The sequence below is a fragment of the Rhipicephalus microplus genome, unplaced genomic scaffold, assembly GCF_043290135.1.
Source record: "Rhipicephalus microplus isolate Deutch F79 unplaced genomic scaffold, USDA_Rmic scaffold_12, whole genome shotgun sequence".
Classification (NCBI taxonomy): Eukaryota; Metazoa; Arthropoda; class Arachnida; order Ixodida; family Ixodidae; genus Rhipicephalus; species Rhipicephalus microplus.
The window spans coordinates 33167444-33188290 of record NW_027464585.1 but is presented as its reverse complement, the minus strand read 5'-3'; the positions used below and the strand labels follow the sequence as shown (position 1 = coordinate 33188290).

At 46.7% G+C, this 20847-nt stretch overlaps 1 protein-coding gene across 2 annotated transcripts in view; it reads left to right on the top strand.

Moving 5' to 3' along the window:
* Nucleotides 1-20847, top strand: part of LOC119166754 (angio-associated migratory cell protein) — a 65515-nt gene that overhangs the window by 4499 nt on the left and 40169 nt on the right. For both annotated transcript variants that reach the window (XM_037418084.2, XM_037418083.2), the window contains exon 3: nt 8933-9233. In XM_037418084.2, the coding sequence (XP_037273981.2) occupies nt 8933-9233 (301 nt within the window). The remainder of the gene's footprint in view (nt 1-8932; nt 9234-20847) is intronic.

The window sequence follows — 20847 nt, the reverse complement described above, 5'->3', positions numbered from 1 at the left end:
TTGCTGGGCTAGTTGGTTTAAGTTCGTAATTCATATGATTGCAGCACAGCACGACACGCTGTGTGTGTGTCTCTTTTGTGTCCTTGTCGTGGTGCGCATTAGCCATATGACACTATAGTTGGCCTCCTTGTGAGGTGTATGCACTGTGAACAAACAGCTAACCACAACACTGTTGTACACCCTGTTCACACCATGCAACACCAGCCAGCCCAACGTGATTCCTGTTTGGCATCCTGAGTCAAGGCTTGCAGTATGGACTAAAAATAAATAGTGCTGTTTGCACTGAGGTGTAGGTCACAGCAGAGCTGGCTGGCCTCGCTCTTTTTTACCGCTTGCTCTGGTACATACAATGCGACTAGGGTGTCTTGATGCCTACATGCTCCGCTCAGGGTGAAGACAAGCATGTCATCTGCTATAACAGCTGCAATTTTGCCTCCCGCCGCGGCTGGGTAGCATGCGAAACTACAGGACACCCTTGCGGTGCACTGATACGTTTGACAACGCGTGTACGCTGGTATACTTTTTTATTTTTTGAAGCTTGGGTAGCCCCTAGTGCTGTTTTCGCCTGAATTTTTGTTAGGGAACAGTGTACTTCAAATTAAACTAACGGCCTGTGCATATGTTATGCCCTACAGATTGACGTATATATAGACTTAGTTGTATTTAAAACGAATCTTCTTCCTTCGGCCGCAAACGAAAGTTTCGATAAAGCCAAATGCTTATGTTTTTTTTTTTTCGTGAACTCTGCTGTCTACATACGCCAAAACTTACTTGAAGTGGTCATATACATGTCAGCAGCAGCGGTAGACGTACACCAGTGCGCAAGTTTCCGTGTGGCAAAGCAAGCCAAAAGTGGTTATGGTGGGTTCTCTTGCGAAGTGTAATAGAGACACTTTGCGCTTTTCAATAATTACAGAGCTTATTGGATGTTTTCTTCGAAACATGTATGTGTGTATAGTATATACACATGACTCGAAGAAAACGATTCATGGCAGACTTTTCTGAGGACCGACCGCCACTGGTTGCTTCACGGCAATCATAAACCAGTAGAAATAAAACCAACTGCGTAATGAAATAAAATTGGATGGGAATGCAACAACGAAGCACAGAAACAGTAAACAATAAAAAAAAGTATCTGAGAGAGCGCTAACTTGATCGTCATTCAAATATTTCCAACTTTGTCAAAAAATTTATTGCATCACTTTCCAGTCTTTGCACTTTTTTATTGAGAGCTTTAACAGTGTTCTTGGCAGTGTCATCATGTTGCTGAAGTTGAGTATACTTTCAAGAAAGGTCTGCAAGCTTCTTCTTCAGTTCTGCTGATTTTGCAGTAGCATTTGATGTTTCATCAGCCGAATCTTTGACTTCTCTCGATCTGCATCACTAGAGCTTGCTGACACTTTGCAAACTGTGATGCCAACTACTTTAATGGTGTTGTGTCTTTAAAGCGTCATTCCTTGCCATGATGATTCAATAACTGCACGACTTTGTAGAGCCTCTCGTGATGTTTCAACTGTAGCTGGAAGTTGATGCAGCCCCAGAGCAGTCTTGGCGATCTTTTTACTGAAGGGCAGAACACCGTCCTTTGCTTTAATGGTCTTCATTCTTTAGATTGCGCTGCAAGCATGAACATATTCAAGTAATGCCAATTTATGTCAAGCCTGTTGTTAGTTTCATAACGTGACCAATGCAGCTGGTACCGGCATCGTCAATAGCTGTCATTCACTTCGGGTGAGGCCTCGCCGATCATAACATCGGCGTGCGGCAGACTCGCAGGCCTGCAACGCCTGAAAGGCCTGCAAGTGGTACATTTCAAATTTATTTGCAGGCCGGTCGACCAGTATGGAATTGCACGCGTGGTTATGTTTGGGTCAACTGACGTACTCGCAGAGCAGACACGGACATTTCATTAAAAGCAGTCAAGCATTTAATTAAAACCAGGATGATGGCAAGGTGTTCACAGAAATTAACTAAAAGGATAAACACAAATACGGGCGATGAAAAGAACATCTACAAAACAAGGTATGCTCTAAACGAACAACTACAACAGGCACAAGCAGAATGTTAATAAAATAACAAGATAGAAATCCAAGGAGATACTAAGAAGAAACACGGCCGAACTGGAGTACGCGATGCGCGCTCTGTTTACGGCCTGTGCACGGGGGGCTGTTGCTGCCTGCCGCCGCAACTGTCCGGGGGCGCTGCGACCCTGGCCTTCACCTTTCCGCTCGCGGGGAGCCGCTGAGCCATTCACTCGAGAGAGCCTTGGCGCGCTCGTTGGTACGCGCATTTTGCTGAATGGCTACTCCTCTTAGAAAGTAGGTTTAGGAAGCATTTATTTTCATCCTATAGGCAAGAGAATTCTTTAGTACTTGAAAATGTAAAAAAAAAAATATGGCACTTTTCTTTTTACGACAATAACAAAATCTGACACTAAAAAACATTTGAATGCATCCATTCAACCTGTTCTCATTGCACTAACCAGACTACACGAGACGAAAGCAGAACATTTTAGAACTCTTATAACATGACACATACTCTAAAGAACTAAAAGCCATAACAGGTGCACTACAATAAACCCTTAAAACACTGTTGTGAGGCTCAGTTCTAAGGATTGTCGTTTACAGCCTGAAATGCTTCCGTGTTGGCTTGTGGACGAAACCAGTTGGCTTGTCATTTTGGTCTGTTAATTTCCTTGCATAGTTGACGAGCAGAATTCGGAGAAACTTCAGATATCACGCGCGCTGACCTCTTTGCGTGACTCTTGTCAACACCCTCGGGGCAGTCTAAAAGAGGTGAATCTCCAAGATGTGGCTCGACGATTTGCTGCAAAGCTTTGAGGATTTTTGTTCGTGGGAGATGTTTGACTGCCTTTTCAAGAAACGTCACAATCATTTCCAGCGGTGATAGAAACTCTGGCTTTCAATAGTAAAGTTCACCTGTCTGTTGTGTACGCAGAAGCTTGTACAGATGACTGCTTGTATTGTTCGTCGTCTCAAGCATGACGCAAGCATCGCACCCCAGTTTACCGATGAGCTTTGCAATATAGCCACCTACGTACACCAAGCCCGAATAAGCAACAGAGGCCGGCGGGGTCGGTGAATGTTCTCGCAGTACTTCCAGTTCTTGAACTATTTGTTGAGGAACAGTTCTTGAACTATATGTTGAGGAACAGATGCGACCGCTTCTTTGATGTATTTGCGTTGCTCGTTTGTTTCTCTCGACGGCAGCGCCTTTTTCTTTACGATGTGATCCAAAGCCGCTGTCACGGCTCTTGCGTCCAGCGCGTCGTTCTGCCCACACATAAACCTCAATTTTCCGAACAGTGCCTAGACGGGATCGCTGTTGAATTTCCTGGTCAGAACGTAGTTGACTCCACTCCTCAGCAGAAATTGGTCTGTTTCCACTGTGGATCTTGTGCTGAAAAGCAGGGCATTGTACGTTTCATCTGTGAAGCTTCCAACATGAGCGGCGATTGAACTGTCTTGGATGTTCTTGATGTAGCTACAAAACTCATTTTGGAGCCACAGTAGTCGGCCGTCGTCCTCCTTGGAGATGGGCATTTTGCAGTCACTTCCTCTGAGTGTAGTGTCGTGGATGTCGAATCATTTTTTCATAACTTTCATGAAGTTGATTGTAGATGTTGCGTCCTTGAAAGCAAAGAGAGCTGAGTTGCCTTGCCGGTTCTTTTGCAGATGTTACAGCGCCACAATGACTTGAGGTGACAACACCTGCACAGCTCGCAGCACGTTCATCTTTTCAAGGTTAGACGGGTATACGTGTTTTCTTGTCAAGGCCGACAAGAAAACACGTATACCCCGTCGAGGCCGACTTGTCATTAATAACAAGATTTTCCCAGGAAATCTGTTTTCACCATTTCGCGCACAGTTCCTCGTCAACTGGAAACTGGTGGAACGACACACCTGGAGTCTTTCCGGACCGCGATTTGCAAAACGACACGCAGCAGTACACCATAGCTACGTTAGCGGAATCCTGACATGCGAAGCACGGGATCCCAAGGCAGTCCCTTCAGAAGTTCGCGAACATGCATGAAAGGTCCGGTGCAGAAACTTACGGTGTAATGTCACTTGATGCAAGGCGCGCGAAGTGTACGGCAGGTGTGCAGGCCAGTTCACGCGATGAAGCTTTTGTTCACTCGTTTAAACACCGTGATTAAGCCAGCACCTGTAAACATGTGCCCGTGCACACACTTACCAGCCCGAACCAAGCCGCAGCAAAGCGCGCGCGTAGAGAGCGCGTTCTCCAGAACGGTCGGGGCAAGGGTATGCTCGCAGTGCCATCTCTCAGAGATCGGCGCTCAGAAGCTCAGAAAAAAATGCTTTGCCCTCGCTGCGCCTGCTCAGGCCATAAAGGGAGAGTGCGCGCGCGCGTACTCCAGTCCGGCCGTGGAAGAAATTACAAACAAGTCAAGCTTGTGCTTCTGAGTTACTACATATGATGCAGCGCACTCTAAAACAATTATTAAAAAGCTGGGGATAATGAAATAACAACTAAAAAACACAATAAAATGTTCCATACGGACCAGTGCAGCCCATGGCTCACGTAAGGGGTTTAAGGGATTTGACGGGGTGCAGCTGATGGTCTCGCCAGCTTAGGCAGATGACGAGGGTGCTCGGTGTTACAGCCGTCTCGATACGTTGCTCGGGACACTTCATGCTCATGACACCGATGACAGCGCTTCTCGCTGGTTGAACGTCAAATGAGTCAAAATCTCTTCGGGTCGTACGCACCCCACTTGCGGTAATTTTCCACGAACACATACGTGCCGCCCTCGCTGCAGCTGTAGAGAAGATGCAGCGGCGCCATTGACGAGTCGTTAGTGCCCAGAAGTCTCTTCCCGACACAAAAGTGAAGGTGCGCGCTGGTGAGAATTCGAGACGCTTGTGACAATAGGGCTATGCTACAGCTAGTGCGACAGGTCAAAAATGCCTAGAAACCTCGAAATGCACTTGTACTTTTTTTCAATGTATCAATTAATTCGGGCACATTCTAAAGTTACATTGGTTTTAATCTTATAGAAGTTTCATGTTCATACAATGCCTGCATTGGATACTGCTTTATGTCATCCAAGAGCTAAGTTGACTTGTGTCTTAAGCTTTGACGTATGTCTGAACGTGAACAAAGTTGGGACTGCATTCGATTTAAAGTTTTTACAGCCATCTGCACGCTTTTGCTCGTAGTTGTTCGGTTGAAAATGAGCGTGCAAAGAAGATTTGAATGGTATGTTGACAGTCTGGTATGACGAAAACGACTGCCTGTCGTTGTGACTGAACCTGTACTTGTGTATGCAGTATTGTTCATGGCATGAGCTATAGCAGTGACTTGGACAAAAGATATGAAAAGAGCCGAGTTCACATCAGGCGCACAGCCAGGACATTTTTCGGGGGGGGGGGGGGGGGGGGGGGCTCTTGCTGAAGGCCTTGACTATTTCAGAAATACCCTTGTAATTTATTTTCGGTAAAACGCCCCTCCATCAAAATATCGACTGGGGGACGAAGGGCACCTCCTTCCCCTCCCCACTCCTTCCCTTTTGTGGGCATGAACCTAGCCTGATGCTATGGTTAGGCTTTGAAGTTTTGCAAGGAAAATTCATGCAAATAAACAGATATCGGACAAAGGACTAGGTTTATCAAATGCAATAATCAGAATTTGTCCATCAAAAACTTCGTACCCAAGGCTCTAAATTCTTAATACTGTGGAGTTCAATTATTGCGTAAAAATAACACAACATAGCGCTTCCTTTGTTAGCCAGGTAAAAGCCGTCGCTGCACAAGTGCACAGACGGCGATACAATAAAGCAGGCACAGTACCAGTCTCACAACATTACGCATGTCTCATTTTCGCAGTAACAGCATAAGTTTTGTATCCAATCGCAGTGATTTTGGTAGACACTCTCAAATGTTAGTTAATTCGGGGAACTTGTGCACAAATAAATAAGCACAGCAACCTGAGTAAAGTTTCTCTACCCAAACACACGGCTATATAACATGTAGCAATACTTCGGAATGTATAAGTGTACTCGGAGCTCTTTGATCAATACAAAATGCCAAGGGGGGTGCTTTTATATTCCATAAATCCACTAGCCTTCAATTTGATGAATTTTCTTGGAGCAAAGTAATCCACCAAATGACTCCTGTACTCTCAGAATGCTGTGGACAGTACGCTGCCCAGTGTCTGACTACCCGGCGTTTGTGTACGCTCTCAACAAAGAAATACAGTGCCAGATAACGTTGGCTTAACAAATTATCATGCATTCTTACAAAGAAAACACCAGAAAGTGTTTAGTTATGCTGCAAATGTATGATGTGTTTTGGATGTCACTTGTCATGCTTGAACTGTACGGTCTAAAGAAGTCGTCTTTTAGGGCCTCTTGGAAATCGGTACAACTTGCAGCCATTCCTAGAATGACTGCTGCACTGTGGCACGCAACACCCGGGCATGGTGATGGCAGTGAGCACATATAACAGCAGAAACGCGAGCACTGCCAAAAAAAAAAAAAAAACCACACGCATGCCATGCAGGAGTGACCTGTCTGAGGAGTCAAAATGGCAACCACGCTGCCTCCAAGGCAGGGAAAGTGGCACCTGCCCTTCGGAAAGCTGACATCACTCTAGCGGGGATGCGCACACCGAGGTACTCTATATGTGACTAGTTGGTCGTGCCACCTAGCCTGTGATTCATATGAAATGAAGAACATCAGAACACAGGCAATTTGCTGTCGTCAAGCAGAACTGTGTGTTTTCTTTCTTGCTGGCTATGCGCTGAGAATTTAATGTTTTGTGACGAGGATGAAATAGGGACCCATGCCGCCATGCTACCGGATGGCCCATAGTAATCTCTGAAAAAACAAATCCCTTTGCCAAAAACAGATGTAGAATTAAGATGAAAATTCCTGGGAAATTTGTTTGTTCAGGCCTCCAGTGTCTGCACAGGCTCCTGAGTTTCCCCGGTTCTGAGTTAAGTAGGATGGACCGAAATTCCGGAACGAGATTTTCAGGATTTTGTAGTGTGTGTATATTTAGGTATGTAGACGAGTTTTTTTTATAGGGTGATACTAAATGGTAAGGTGAACATTCTCAAAGCGCTTATGGGCTATGGTCTTCAGTTCACATGGGAAGTTCCCAATCAAAAAAAAAAAGCTTCAGTTTCTTAGCCGTACTTTGCCATTTCAAGATGCGTATGCCTGTTGGATCAATGCTCCTAGATCAGTGAAGCCCCTCCTTAACATTACACCTGACCATTCAATACTGGTTGAAAATGGTATTGTCACATCATGTCGGTACTCGGCTGTCTCAAAATCTTGTTTTCCTGCCACAGAGGAAGTCTTCCGAAATCAGTGGGATTGCCTTAGACGGTGGGTTTTCTTACTGCCTTTCTGGTTTCTGCATATGAGCGTTCATTAAGGAGAATGAAAAGTAATGTTCAGTCTGCCAACCAGCCAGCAGTTAACTTCTCAATGTGAGCGAAAGCCTTTTGCAGTGATTCCCTGTGTACATTTCATTGCACATAGATTAAAGAAACTTGGGGTTGACGTTGTTTTTTCGGGTGGAAATAAATTGGGCCGTCTAGGTGGCAGAAACGAAAGACATGCAGGGGTTCAAAGTCTGTTGATAATGCTAGCTCAATCAAGCATGTTAACAAGTGCACCGCATGTTCTACCGGGGCTAGTATATAAAATATCTTGCATGTGTGCCAGTGTCTACATTGGACAGACTGCCAGATGTGTCAATATCAGGCTGCGAGGGCATGACAGTTCCTTGAAGAATGGAATTTTGCCTCACCTTGCCAGCCATTGGCGTAATTGCAATCATACACCTTTCTTTGCGGTGACTGCGATCATCGATTGCCATCATAGTCAACGTACACGTGAGAAAGCTGAGGCATATATACCACGTGGTGAAGTGCGTTGACAATTGTATTAGCTGGCCATCTGTTGCATTAGCAGAACAAGAAATCTGTTTCATTCATCTGGTGTGGCGCATGGTTTTCTGTGTGACCTCTTTAAAATAAATTTTCAGTTGTTAGGCCAGCACTTGTCCTGTTCCCTCTGTTTTTTTTTTTATGGAAATAGAAAATAAACAAAGGAGTCGTCACCGTTACTTGGCGATGGCTACCACTTCCCACTTGATTGTTAAAAATAAAGAATTAAAAAAATAGCATATATACATATACAACCCTACATAGGTGGGTACAAAAGTTCTCATATGGGCAGAACAAACACGTAGCTGCCACGCTCGCTTTTAACTATAGTGCTTCTTTTGTGTTAACTATGGCCTTCTTCTGTGTTTTCAATTTGTGCTGTACCGATGATGAATTTGTAATCTCCACAAAGGCTACCATCCTTGTTTAACACAGGGACAATTGGTCCTGCCGATTCAGATGAAGTGACTGGTTTTAAGATGTCTTGTCGCTTCAAAAGTTCTTCACAGATCTTGTCTAAAACTGCAAAAGAAGCTGCATGGGCCGTGAAGAAGCGTGGCTTTCTTTCCTTAAAGCAAAATGCATAGGTGTGATGGGAATCAATTGGACGAACACACAAAAAGAACAGAGTAAGTGAAAATGAACATCCTGTGTTTGTACAGCTGTGCACCAACTTGCTCAAGAAGAAGTTCTTCTAAAATGCATGTGGTAAACTGCCCTACTGCTGTTTGTTTCTCATCAATCACATGCTAGGTGGTGCCATCTACTATATGTAACAAGTTAGTAAGGGTTCAGTTTTTCTTGTTGTACAGAGTGAGCAAGAGCCGGCTCATGATGATAATATACCAGCTCCGTTGTAAACAGCACTGCAGTCGTCCCTTTGTTTCCCGGTAAGACATTATCCAGAAGAAAGAAAGGTGTGCCCTTCAAAATCTGCTTTTCTCGGAGGAGCATTCAGTGAATGCTTTCCTGTGTTGCACTGTAACGACAGGTTCCCGGTGGCCACTGCAAAAACCTGGTTGGCCCGGGTACCTCGTGCGGTGCTGGGCGCTTCCTGTCCGACGGCAGACGGGCAGCGGTCGGCTACGACGATGGCTCTGTGCGTGTCTGGGACCTGAAAGGGGTTGCCGTAGCACACAGCCTGACGGGAGCCGGCCAGGCACACCCAGGGGGCCCAGTCACGTGCCTGGACGTGGCCGGCGAGCTCGTGGCATCGGCGGCGACCGACGTGCGACTGCTGCACGCCAGCACGGGGAGGCTCCTTGCGGCCTTTACTCTCAACAATTCTGCCGGTGAGCTCATCAACAGACCGGGAAATACTGAATGCATATTGTGCTGCTAATGAACACGCATACTAAAGAAGGCGACGAGGATAACACCGCTGGAAGCTGGTGCCTTCTTCTTTTGTAGGCATGTTTATTAGTAGCAAAATATGTATTCAGCACCCTACCTACTAGGCCAAGATCTCAAGCATGCGACTGGGAAATGTCTGACAAGTTCCACTCGCTAAAATATCGCCATAAAGAGTGAGCGAGGGACACTAGGGACTGACGAGGGCTGGAGCTGTACCCGCCATTTACGCAACAATGAAAATGTGCCTTGCTTTAGTTTTAAGCATCGATCAACAAACTCAGACTCGGACCAAGATGCAAGTCAGATATAGTTTGATGAGTGGGAGTTCAAGTGGCCGAGAAAAATTTTGTTTAGTCTTAAGTTTGAGTGAAGCTTAAAATGTATTTTGCGAGTGAATCTGAGTGAGCTCCGCATTATCGTCGACCTATAGGTTTAAGTGCTCATCATTTTAGATTACAAGGTAAAAGGCACGAAAAAGACTACGGTTGAGATGAGGGACACATTCATACACAGACCGGACACTCGGTTGTTCACCCCAACGTATCATTTTAGGGGCCTGGCTTGTTGTCCATTCATACGTCCTGTGTATCAAATGATCAAGAGGCCCAAAGCAAGGTGGGGGATGCTCAAAACTGGATTAAAATTATAGAATGAGGTAATTAACAGAAATAACCAACAGGTTATCACAATAATTAACTTAATAGTATCACTAATAAAAGCATCTTATAAATATGGCTGACTCCAGCTCCTTGCAAGAGAGTGTGCCACCACCTCGCTAAGCAAGGGCTTTCCAACGTCATGCTCTGATAAAGTGATTTCTTCTCCCATCAGTGCTTCACCAATGCGAAGTGGTTACATCTCAAGGGGGAAACAAACTTTACGACTCGCACTTAAAAAGTGCAAAAGAAACGCAGAGGTGAAGACGTGCAGGACAGGTGCCTTCTAACAACTAGTCTTATTAATTGAGGCTTTTTATCGGAGCAGAAATACACTAGGTACTTGAGCAACATCAGCTCACATAGCCAAACACAAAAAATTTCTAGTCACAGAAAAGCATGTAGTAGTGATGTCTCTTTGTCTGGTATAGAAATGGAGGTAAGATATTTTTACTGTCAAATTGAAAATGCTTCTACGATTTCCCTAGATGTCTGCTTATAATGGTTGAAAAAAAGGTGAATCTTCTACGATTTTCCTAGATGTCTGCTTATAATGGTTGAAAAAAAGGTGTTATCAACGCGGGAGCTGCAGTCCCATTTGTTGCAGTGAAGGACGAGGTGTGTGCTAGGACGTCCTTTCAAACTGGTCTTGTGTTCTCCTAATTTGGGTTCACGCACCTGCCAGTCTGTCTCACATACATGTGCCCGCACATCATTGGTATCCTGATGGAACTGATGAAATCTGATGGAACTCAACCTCCGTAGTAAGCAGGAGGTCAATAAAGTGCGGTAAAAAGTGGCACACATGTCATCTACCGAGTCTCCTCAGCAGGATGCGACTCATGCCGGGAAACCTTGAAGCCTACCTCAAACCTTGGCGTTATCAACAATTTGGGAATTCTGCGAATGAGAATTGCTGGGAACCACTGCAGCAAGATACCGGCGGTGAGGGAATCACTTGAGCAGCCTTGCACAGCGCAGCACTTCGTGCCATGTTCACTGTCACCCACCAGCCGTGCAGTCTGTCATATGCCTTTGTGAGCTAGCTCAGCCTCTCTGGAATGACACACCAGTAAGTAAAGCACATACAGAAAAACAACATGCAGGGGATGCATGTAAAACCACTGCACATAGCTGACTGTATTCCAAGAAAAGGCAAACGTGCAGGGGGGGGGGGGGACAAAAAGTTAGGTGGGCTGATGAGATTCAAGAAGTTGGCAAGTACAACGTGGCAGCAGCAAGCACAGGATGACTGATTGACGAAACATGGGAGAGGCCTTTGCCCTGCAGTGGGCGTAGTCAGGCTGATGATGATGATGTTTCCTCTGACATTGATTTTTTCACAGATAACAGTGCTATCGCTCTTGAAATCTCAGATAATTTTGATAACAAGTTCCTGCAAGCTGATGTTAATGTCATCTTAAACTGGTGTGATTTGTGACATATTGTATTTACACGGCTGTAAGTTGACTTGAATGCTCGTTGTTCCTGCTAAAATTGGCGCATAAAAAAATGAAGGTGTGAGCTCATTTCATGGAGAAGAGAGAGAGAGAGAGAAGGAATGTAGGAAAGGTAGGGAGGTTAACTAGACTATGCGTCCAGTTTGCTACCCTACACATGGGGAGGGGGAGAGGGGAGTAAAAGAGAGAGAGAAGGATAGACACATGTCACATCACACACACACAATGCCGAGTTTCACAGGCGGTCCCTCAATGAAGTTGTTCACAAGTATCTCAGGAGGGCTCGTGTGGCTTTCTGTGCTGATGTGCTGCGCGACCAGGCTCCTAAGATCTTTGCTTCATTAAATGGCCGGTCATCGAGTCTATTCAAGGCATACTGGAGAGTCCGGCGATCTTCATCAAATTGGGCACAGTCGCACAAGAGATGTTCAATAGTCTCTATACAGTTGCAGCTTTCACACATGGATGAATCCGCCATGCCAATGCGATGGCTGAATGACTTAGTAAACGCTACCCCAGTCCACAGCCGGCACAGCATTGTAGCGTCACGTCGAGAAATCTTGGATGGCAGTTGTTTCTGAAGTAATGACTTCAGATTCTTAGGGCGTTTATTGGAGTTAGGTGAAGAATTCCAGTGCGCAAGCATGGCATTATGCGCGATGTGACGAAGTTCTCTAGCTGCGTCTACTCTTGACAAGGGTTAATTATTAACAGTGTGGGCGCTCCATCGTGGGCGCATCGGGCAGCGTCATCGGCGAGGTGGTTACCGCTGATGCCACAGTGGCCCGGCAACCATTGTAAAACAATGTTGTGTCCTTGATCAGCAGCGCGATGACAAATTTCATTAAGGGGGGAGGCTACCATCGGATACCAACTTTTTTGTTTATTGAGATATCTCAATGAAATTTTCAGGATAGACTTATAGCAAAAGCATTAGAAGAACTACAAAATTTCATCAAGTTATGTTCACTGGTTTTCAAGTTACAGCAGAATATCAGGGTAGTGCACATGGTTCTCTTATTCCAGGCCTGGAGAACTTTCAAAAGGTGCTGGAACTGTGAAATTAACTATGATGATTCCCAGATTGATACTCCAGGGGGTAACAGAGCCCTTTTTTTGAATTTACTTGCTGAAAAGTTTTAGCAGACCATCAAACTTTGTGTTCGTGATTAGGATATGATCAATCAAATTTTGATTAAATATAATAAATAACACACACAATATATTGAAAAAATGGGCTTGTCACCCCCTCAGAAATTTATTCATGTACATAATAAAAAAAGACTTATGGAAATCCAATGAGTGGTTCCAGAGATATGGCTGGAATAAGCAGCCTCACTAGCCAAAAAAGTCATTTTGAGACAACGACGTTTGAAAGTTTTGAGCACATAGGCAGTTCTAAAATGAACCTGCAGCGTAACTGGAGGTGTCCTTTGGCACTCTCTTTCTTTGCCGCCTTTCCATCTTCTCTGGGGATCGCTTCTTAGCCTTTTTCAAGCGCAGAGAATCTTTCTCGGCTGCCCGTTGAATGGCCAGGTGGCCAGGTGTTAGCCCCAAGTTCTCTTTGCACAGCAGCGCGTTGTTGATCCGCCGCCTCTTTCTCCTCGCACACGAGGCCGATGAAAGAGAAGATGCGGAAGCCACTGTCGATGAGCATGAGACACCAGGCGCACTTGTAACGACAAATTCTTGCACCGGCGGAGCAGGAGTCCCGTTGCTAGGCGCGTCGATGCGACCACTCTCTTGCGTAGATGAAGCAGAAGCTGCCCCACAGGTACCGTCGGCGCGATCACCGTCGGCGCACGTGCGAGCGGAGAGCCTCGCCGCGCGGACAAGCTTCATAGCTCGCTTCCTTGCACCGAACGATTGTAGCGTCTTCTTTTTCGTTGGGCGCATCGTGAGCGAACACAACAACGGTCTCGTATAGACGGTTGAAAATCATTTCGTAAAGACGGTTGAAAATCGTTTCGAAGACAGTTGAAACGTGGAGAGTATGCGAACGGCTGCAACGATACACGGAAGCGAGCGGAACACAAAGACGCCGGACGGAGGAGCAGCAGACGAGCGGCCGCATTATGCGCAAGAGCGCTAGGTCATCGCGCGCAGCAGCCAATGGCAGTCGCGGGCTCCCCCGCATCCTTGGGGAGCGCGCGCTTCGCCCAATCCCAGCTGCGCGCCTCAGCCGCGGGAAACTTGAAAGCTCTCGCGAGCCCTCCAATCATGAGCGGCTTGCTCCTCTCCTGCGCTGCCGCCGGCGACGCAGGTGGCGGGGAAAGAAAGAGCAAGAATTCACAAACAAAACAACACCAAAATGGCGGCGCTCCGTCGAGCGGTCGAGAAACTGCGATCACGCCAAGTTGGGGTATTTTGAGCGCTCGCGCGCCGCTCGAGGGCCGCCGCGGCATGTTCTAAACTTTATTTTAAATGGTTTCGCGACGAATTAGACGTTGATATTTACAGAAAAGGTAGTTTATGACACATACTGCCCGAATATGTGGTTTGCCAAAAATCGACTTTTTCGCCATTTTTCGGTTTTCAAAGGCCGCGTCCCTCCTTAATACGATACACCATCTGGTGGTAGTTTTCACGTCGTAGACTTCGCACGAATTGAAGGGCTGCCTTGGAGTCACAGAAAATGGCCCATCTACTAGGGGATTCTTGCGTAACAAACTCCACGGCAGCTCGAAGAGCGGCGAGCTCGAATCTCGTAGATGTCGTGACGTGTGATGTCTTGAATTTGACGGTGATTGATCGAGATGGTATGACAAAGGCACCTGTCGAACTTCCCGAGACCGAACCGTCCGTGTAAACATGAATTCAGTTAGCATATGACAAATGCAAAAGGTCCAGTGAGATCTGCTTGAGGGCTGCAGATGACAGGCTTGCCTTTTTAGATATACCCGGCACTTCAAGGTGCACAGTCAGTCTTTTCATGCACCACTCTGGAGATAGTGGTATGGTTGCGGGCGAGAATCTCCACGAGATGGAATTCTGGTTAGCCGCAACAACTTTGGAAAACGCTGCCTTTGGTCTTTCTAGTGGCAAGCTAGCAAGGTGGTGGCTAGGCACTCTGGATATGTGACGGATATGTGTCTGGAGTGTGTCAACAGTTATATATGTCGTGATCGGATGGTCTTTAGCAATACCAATTGTTGCTAACGTATTAGCGCACCGAGGTAGCCCCAAGCATGTGCGGAGGACTTGGCCTTGAATGCTTAGCAGGACACTGATGTTAGTTTTTCCGGCGTTGGAAAGCACGGGCGTGCTATACCGCAAATATCCCAAGAAGAGCGCTCTGTACAGCTGAAGCATAGATGACACTGATGTGCCCCACGTTTTACCAGCGAGAAATCTCATCACGTGTGTGATAGAGCTGAGCCTCTTCTTCAAGTGCGAGATGTGAGCACTGCACGAGAGATCTCTGTGGATAATGACACCCAGGAATCGATGACGTCTCATATACGATAGGTTCACGTTGTTGATAGAAACAGGATAACAGATCATAGGCTTGCGGGTGAAAGGGACTAAGGCGCACTTCTCGGTGGAAATTGTGAGGCCTCGAGCATGGAGGTACGTCGACGTTATTCTCACTGCTTTTTGGAGCCGTGCGCGTACCTGGAGTCGTGTCACTGCTGAAGCCCAGATACATATATCATCAGCGTATGTAGAGATATTGACTGATCGAGGTAGGCTTTGTACAAGGCCAATGATCGTGAGGTTAAACAGCACTGCTGAAGCCCAGATACATATATCATCAGCGTATGTAGAGATATTGACTGATCGAGGTAGGCTTTGTACAAGGCCAATGATCGTGAGGTTAAACAGCGTAGGGCTGAGAACTCCGCCTTGTGGAACGCCACGAGTGGTGTAATGATCAACGGTGCGGCCTTCCGCAGTGAGCACGAAGAAGGATCTCCTCTGCAGGTAGCTCCGAATCCATCGAAACATTTCTCCACCGATTCCAATGTTCGCCAAGGCATCTAGGATGGCATCGTGCGTTACGTTGTCGTATGCACCTTTCACATCGAGGAACATTGCAACCGAGATGCGCTTGAGGTATTTCTGTTGTTGCACAGAGGTTACGAGGTCGATGACATTATCAATAGAAGAGCGGCCTCTTCGAAAACCAGCCATGGCCTCTGGGTATATATTATAGCGTTCAAGGTACCACTCGAGGCGTGTCAGAACCATTCTTTCTATTATTTTTCCTACGCAGCTGGATAGTGCAATGGGTCGATATGATGCCAGATCAAGCGGCGACTTTCCAGGTTTGAGGATTGGTACCAAGCGGCTGGATTTCCACCTTTCTGGAACGACGCCATCGTTCCATGACTGGTTGTAGCATTTTAGTAGCTGGTCTCGGCCGCGTCTTCCAAGATGGCATAAAGCAGCATATGTAATACCGTTCGGCCCAGGTGATGATGAACGTCTGCAGGTGGCTAGAGCTGCATCCAGTTCCTCGAGTGAGAAAAGCATATTCAGTTCAGAAACTCGTGCTACAGGAACATCCCCGAGAACTTCGTCACTCATGGTAACCACATTGCCCGCAATCCTTGCGCAGAAATCTTCAGCAACGTCAACCTGCAGGCGGCCTTGATGGAGAGCCAATGTGCTGAATGGACGTTCTTGTGGAGTCGAGCCAAGGCCACGCACCGTCCTCCATATATGGGACATAGGCTTGCGAGGATCGAGTGATTCACAAAATTTCTTCCACCGTTGGTCCTCCAGCTTGTCCATTCGACGTTAGATTTTCTTTTGTAGACGTCGAGCGTCTCTGAGGTCATGGAGAAAATTTATTAAAGGGGTACTGACACAAAAGCATTGGCGTCACATTTTTCTGCTGCAATGCATTGCTGGGGGTGTGTTAGTCATGACATGACACATCGTTTGCATGCGACAGATAATTAATTACAGGCCCCTCATTATCAATCAGTTTCAGTTTCGGTTTGAGAGAGTTCCAAAAACTGGGTGCAACTGTCGCCACCTAGCGTGTGGAGCTCTTGACCAGTCAGCGCACAGAACTGTGACGCACTTCCGCACGGTAAACATCAAGAATTACCTTGGAATAGGAAACGGGACTGGAATGTCCCCAAACACAAAACTTTCGAAGCGTGCGCCACGGCCACGCACTTGCAACCAGCCGCTGAGAAATATAGACTTCGGGAACTAACGCGGCAAAAGAAAAATGGCGGCTATGACGTCATCATAATTTGTTTTGTTGACCGCAGCGTGGTAACGTGAGGGAAGTAAGGGGTTACCTCGGAGTCACCTCCGAGGGTGTCTATAGCGCTATGGAGTCGGTCGCTCACACAAACTTCAAAATTAATTTAAAATACCTTCCAAGCTATATTCGCTGATGACATCTTGCACATGATATACGAATGTTCATGAGAATTGATCCCGCAGGCTATCTCGGCCCCGGAATTTTGTGTCAGCGCCCCTTTGACATGAAAGTGTTTTATGCCGGGTTCCGCTATGACTGCAGTGACACATTTCAGTCACGTATATGAAGTTGTAAAGTATGCACTTACTGGTGGCGAAAAAAAAAAAAAAAACTAGTAAAAAAGTTCTGCGTCCGGTAGTCAAACCTACGACACTCGCTCTGGAATATGCATCTCTAGATGACTTTGCCATAAAGGACACATTTTTCGGCATAGTAACGAACGTTATATTAATATACACCATCTTCACTTAGCTGTACTCAGAGCTCGTTGACTTACTTGAGCATGTTTTCCTCATCACTAGTGAGATGGCGCCACGTTCAAGATCATTCGGGCAGCCTCACTCGGAACCACCTTCGAGGTCGACAGCCACTTCCCGAGCTCTTTGGGCTGACAACCTTCAGAGCTGGGCAACTCTACTGCTTCCATTGCTGTAGCGGTGCCTATCTTGCTGTTCTTCACAGTTCAAAGCTGCACAGCACAGCGGCAGCTCATCCTCTGTGATTTTCCATCTCGGGTCGGGTGCCACGAGCCTTTCTTTCTCAAGCATCTCCTGTGTGAACGTGGCGTCTACGCGCACCATGGGGGTCTCGCACATCGACGCCGCATTCCAGCGCCTGGCACATTCTTCGCGCTCTCTTACTCATGACACTTGTGCTCTCATCGCAAGTTACAGCAAATTTCATTGAGAGAACATGAGTAGAGGGGTAGTACAGGGAAAGGTGGGGGAGGGGGGGGGCAGCGCACTGGGAGCTTGGCCACTCCACCTGCCACTGCAATGCGACACGCTCCTAGAGAGTAGGTGAGTGGGATGAAGTTTACAAAGTGATCCAAACATTAAAGATGCCAGAATTCTCTGCAAGACAGCAGCAAAGTCCACTTAAAATCTGTCAGTCGCATTATCGCCACTATACTCATTCGTACTCGCGCAGTACATTTGTGCGATAACGTATCCAGCAAATGTAGCTGCATACTTTTCCTAGTCATCACAGTCCCTACCTGTGCAAATTGCAGCAATACCCTAGGATATTGGAATACTGTTACGGCAAACAAGAGCAGTGTGAAACTACCCGAAACGACACATGGTTGCTGCCATTGCCGCCGCCCTCATCAACTGAAGAAAAATGCGCCAACTGTGGTTTTTAGGCAAGAGGACTACCAATGGGTCCTGGCTGCTCTCGCTCTGCCAATGGATGACAGTGCTCCTGCAGGACCACTGAAACACGCCAGCTCTGAAGAGAGTGCTTTTGAGTACCTCTTCTCTGGAATTGGTCATTAGCACCAATGTCATGTTGCTCACTACAGCAACCACTTTTGTTAAAGGAGCACACATAAAGAAGTTACAACTGTGCAAGTTATCACTCGTTCTGTGTATACTTCATGCATACTTTGAGTTTGAGCAGTGTGGCCCTGTGCCAGAATTTGAGCCTGTTTTTCATCGGTTGTTCTAGTGTTGTGAAATGCACCGATATCATTGCACAAGAGGTTATGCCGAAATCAAAGCTGTTATAATTTTAATGCATGGAATGAGCTATGTACATGGATTTCAGACTATGGCTGCACACATCAGCTAATTTTGCTGTGACGTCGTGCCATTTGACAGTGATGAGAATGACGATGCAGGTCATTCGTTTTTGATTGGCTTGATGCGACAAGTAGCGTGCAATATTCATATAATGGTAGCTAGACCATTCAAGTGAGTACTAAAAACACTAAGATTCCGTTTTGTACTTTCTCTAAAAAAAATTATTTCTGTTCCCAACGTGTTTTACATGTGTCATGCACAATATGATGTGGCCGGCTCGGTTCGTTGGAGCATGAGGAAAGAATGCTAGAAGGGGGACATAGGGTGGCACAAAAACTCACTTCATTCTCCTGAACGACATGAATGCAGTTAAACCTGCTTATAACAAACTTCTATATAACGAATTCCTCGATGTAACGAAGTTTTTCAATTTCCCGTCGCCGCTCAATAGAAGCACATGTATTTGCCATCTTTATGTAACAAAGTAACAGTGGGAGACAACCTTGACATAAGGAATTTTCCCTACGGACAATTTAGAAATTTCGCTCCGCATTTTGGCATTTTGGTACGAGCGTGCATCTTCTGCAGCTGCCCTGCCGTCGACGAAGCGGGGGCAGCTCGCACGGCCCACCAGGCAAGAGCAAGCGCTCGTTATTGCGCGCGGGTGTGCGCCAGGCGGGCCTGCACCCCACGAACCGGCGTGGCCGCTGTTCTCGCCGCCGCGGGTGTGCCCCGCTTTCCCCCCCAAACTCTTAACCAAAATCAAAAGATAAAAAGAAAATTACATTAGCACATTGGCAGTGCTACGCTTTTAGTTAGCGTCACATATGTGGGGCCACGTTGCCTATGGAGGGCGCTTTACCGAATAGTTTTCCGCGGTATCCGTGTTTGTGTGCCTGTCGTACTCTCTTCGTTTTGGACGCCGCACGCGCATGCAGTTTCACTGCGCGCGTATGGTGTGGCCCCGACGACGTTCAGCTTTTTTTTTTCTTATTGCGATAGCAAATAAATATATGGACAGTCTCGACTGAATTTAGTTTTTTTTTTTTTTTGCCACTGCCACTGCCATTCACCGTGTGTGTGTGTGTGCATAAATATATATATATATATATATATATATATATATATATATATATATATATATATATATATATATATATATATGTATGTATACCTCAGGCACAGGTGCAGAAATGACGCAGAAGGAATGAAGATGACAATGTTGTTGTGGGGCCGTGTCTGGTCTGCCCTGTTGTCGTGCATCCTTGCCCACTGTGTGCAGTGTTAGCCCAACCGGCGTTAACTTATTAAATACTCCCCATTACATATTTTTGGTGGAGATGCTGGGTAACATACTGACTCTGGATCTCCGTAGCGGACGTCAGCTTCGTCCAGCCACAATCCCTGAAGGCAGTGTGCTGTCCGTTCAGTCTACGCCTGCTCCGTCACCTCTGATCCCTTCCTATCTTCTCGATCCAGGTACATTTTGCGGCACCGACACAACTGACGTTGACGAGTGGCTCACCTTATACGAGCGCGTCAGCAAGCAATACAGCTGAGATGCGACGCTTATGCTGGCCAACATCATCTTCTACCTGCGAGGTACTGCACGCGCCTGGTACGAGATGCACAAGGAAGACCTGACGAGTTGGGACGTGTGCAAGCAGAAGCTCCGTGATTTGTTCGGCTGGTCAGTTGCTCGACAAATGGCAGCCAGGCAGGAACTCGCGTCAAGAGTTCAATCTTCCACTGAGTCGTACGTCACCTACATTCAAGACGTGCTCGTCTTATGTCGGAAGGCCGATAAAGACATGACCGAACTAGACAAGGTCAGCAATGTGTTGAAAGGCATAGCCGACGATGCCTTCCAACATTCTGATATGCAAGAACTGTACCACCATTGACTCAATTGTCAGTAAATGTCGGCGGTTCGAACAAGCCAAAAGCAGGAGAATCACGCAACGTTTTTCCCGACTCCCGAACACCGCTGCGACTTCTTCCTGCGAGGATCCTGTGGCGCTACGTCCATTGGTGCATCCTCCAAACATCAGAAGAATTGTCCGCCAGGAGCTGTAAGCCATGGCTCCTTCGCCTATCAATCGTGTGTGCGTGACAACTCGGCCCCAATATCCCTTATTCAGGCTGTTCTGCGACAAGAGTTTGCCAACATGGGCGTCTTAGTTCCCCGAAACTCCGGCCACCCACCGCTGCCCCACTTGTTGCTGCTGCCGCGTTGATCCCGCAGTTCTCATCACGCTACCGAAATCCATCTTAGTGGCGCACACAAGATGATCGACCGATATGCATCTCTTGCCATCGTGTTGGCCACATTTCCCGCCACTGCCGCAAAAGATAGTCTTTTTGGCAGCGTTTTCTAGATGACCACCGACAGAATCATGGGCAGTATTCGCCACCTCATTTTGCCGATGACTACCTTCAGGACCTTCCACCTAGCCGTTCTACGCTACGCT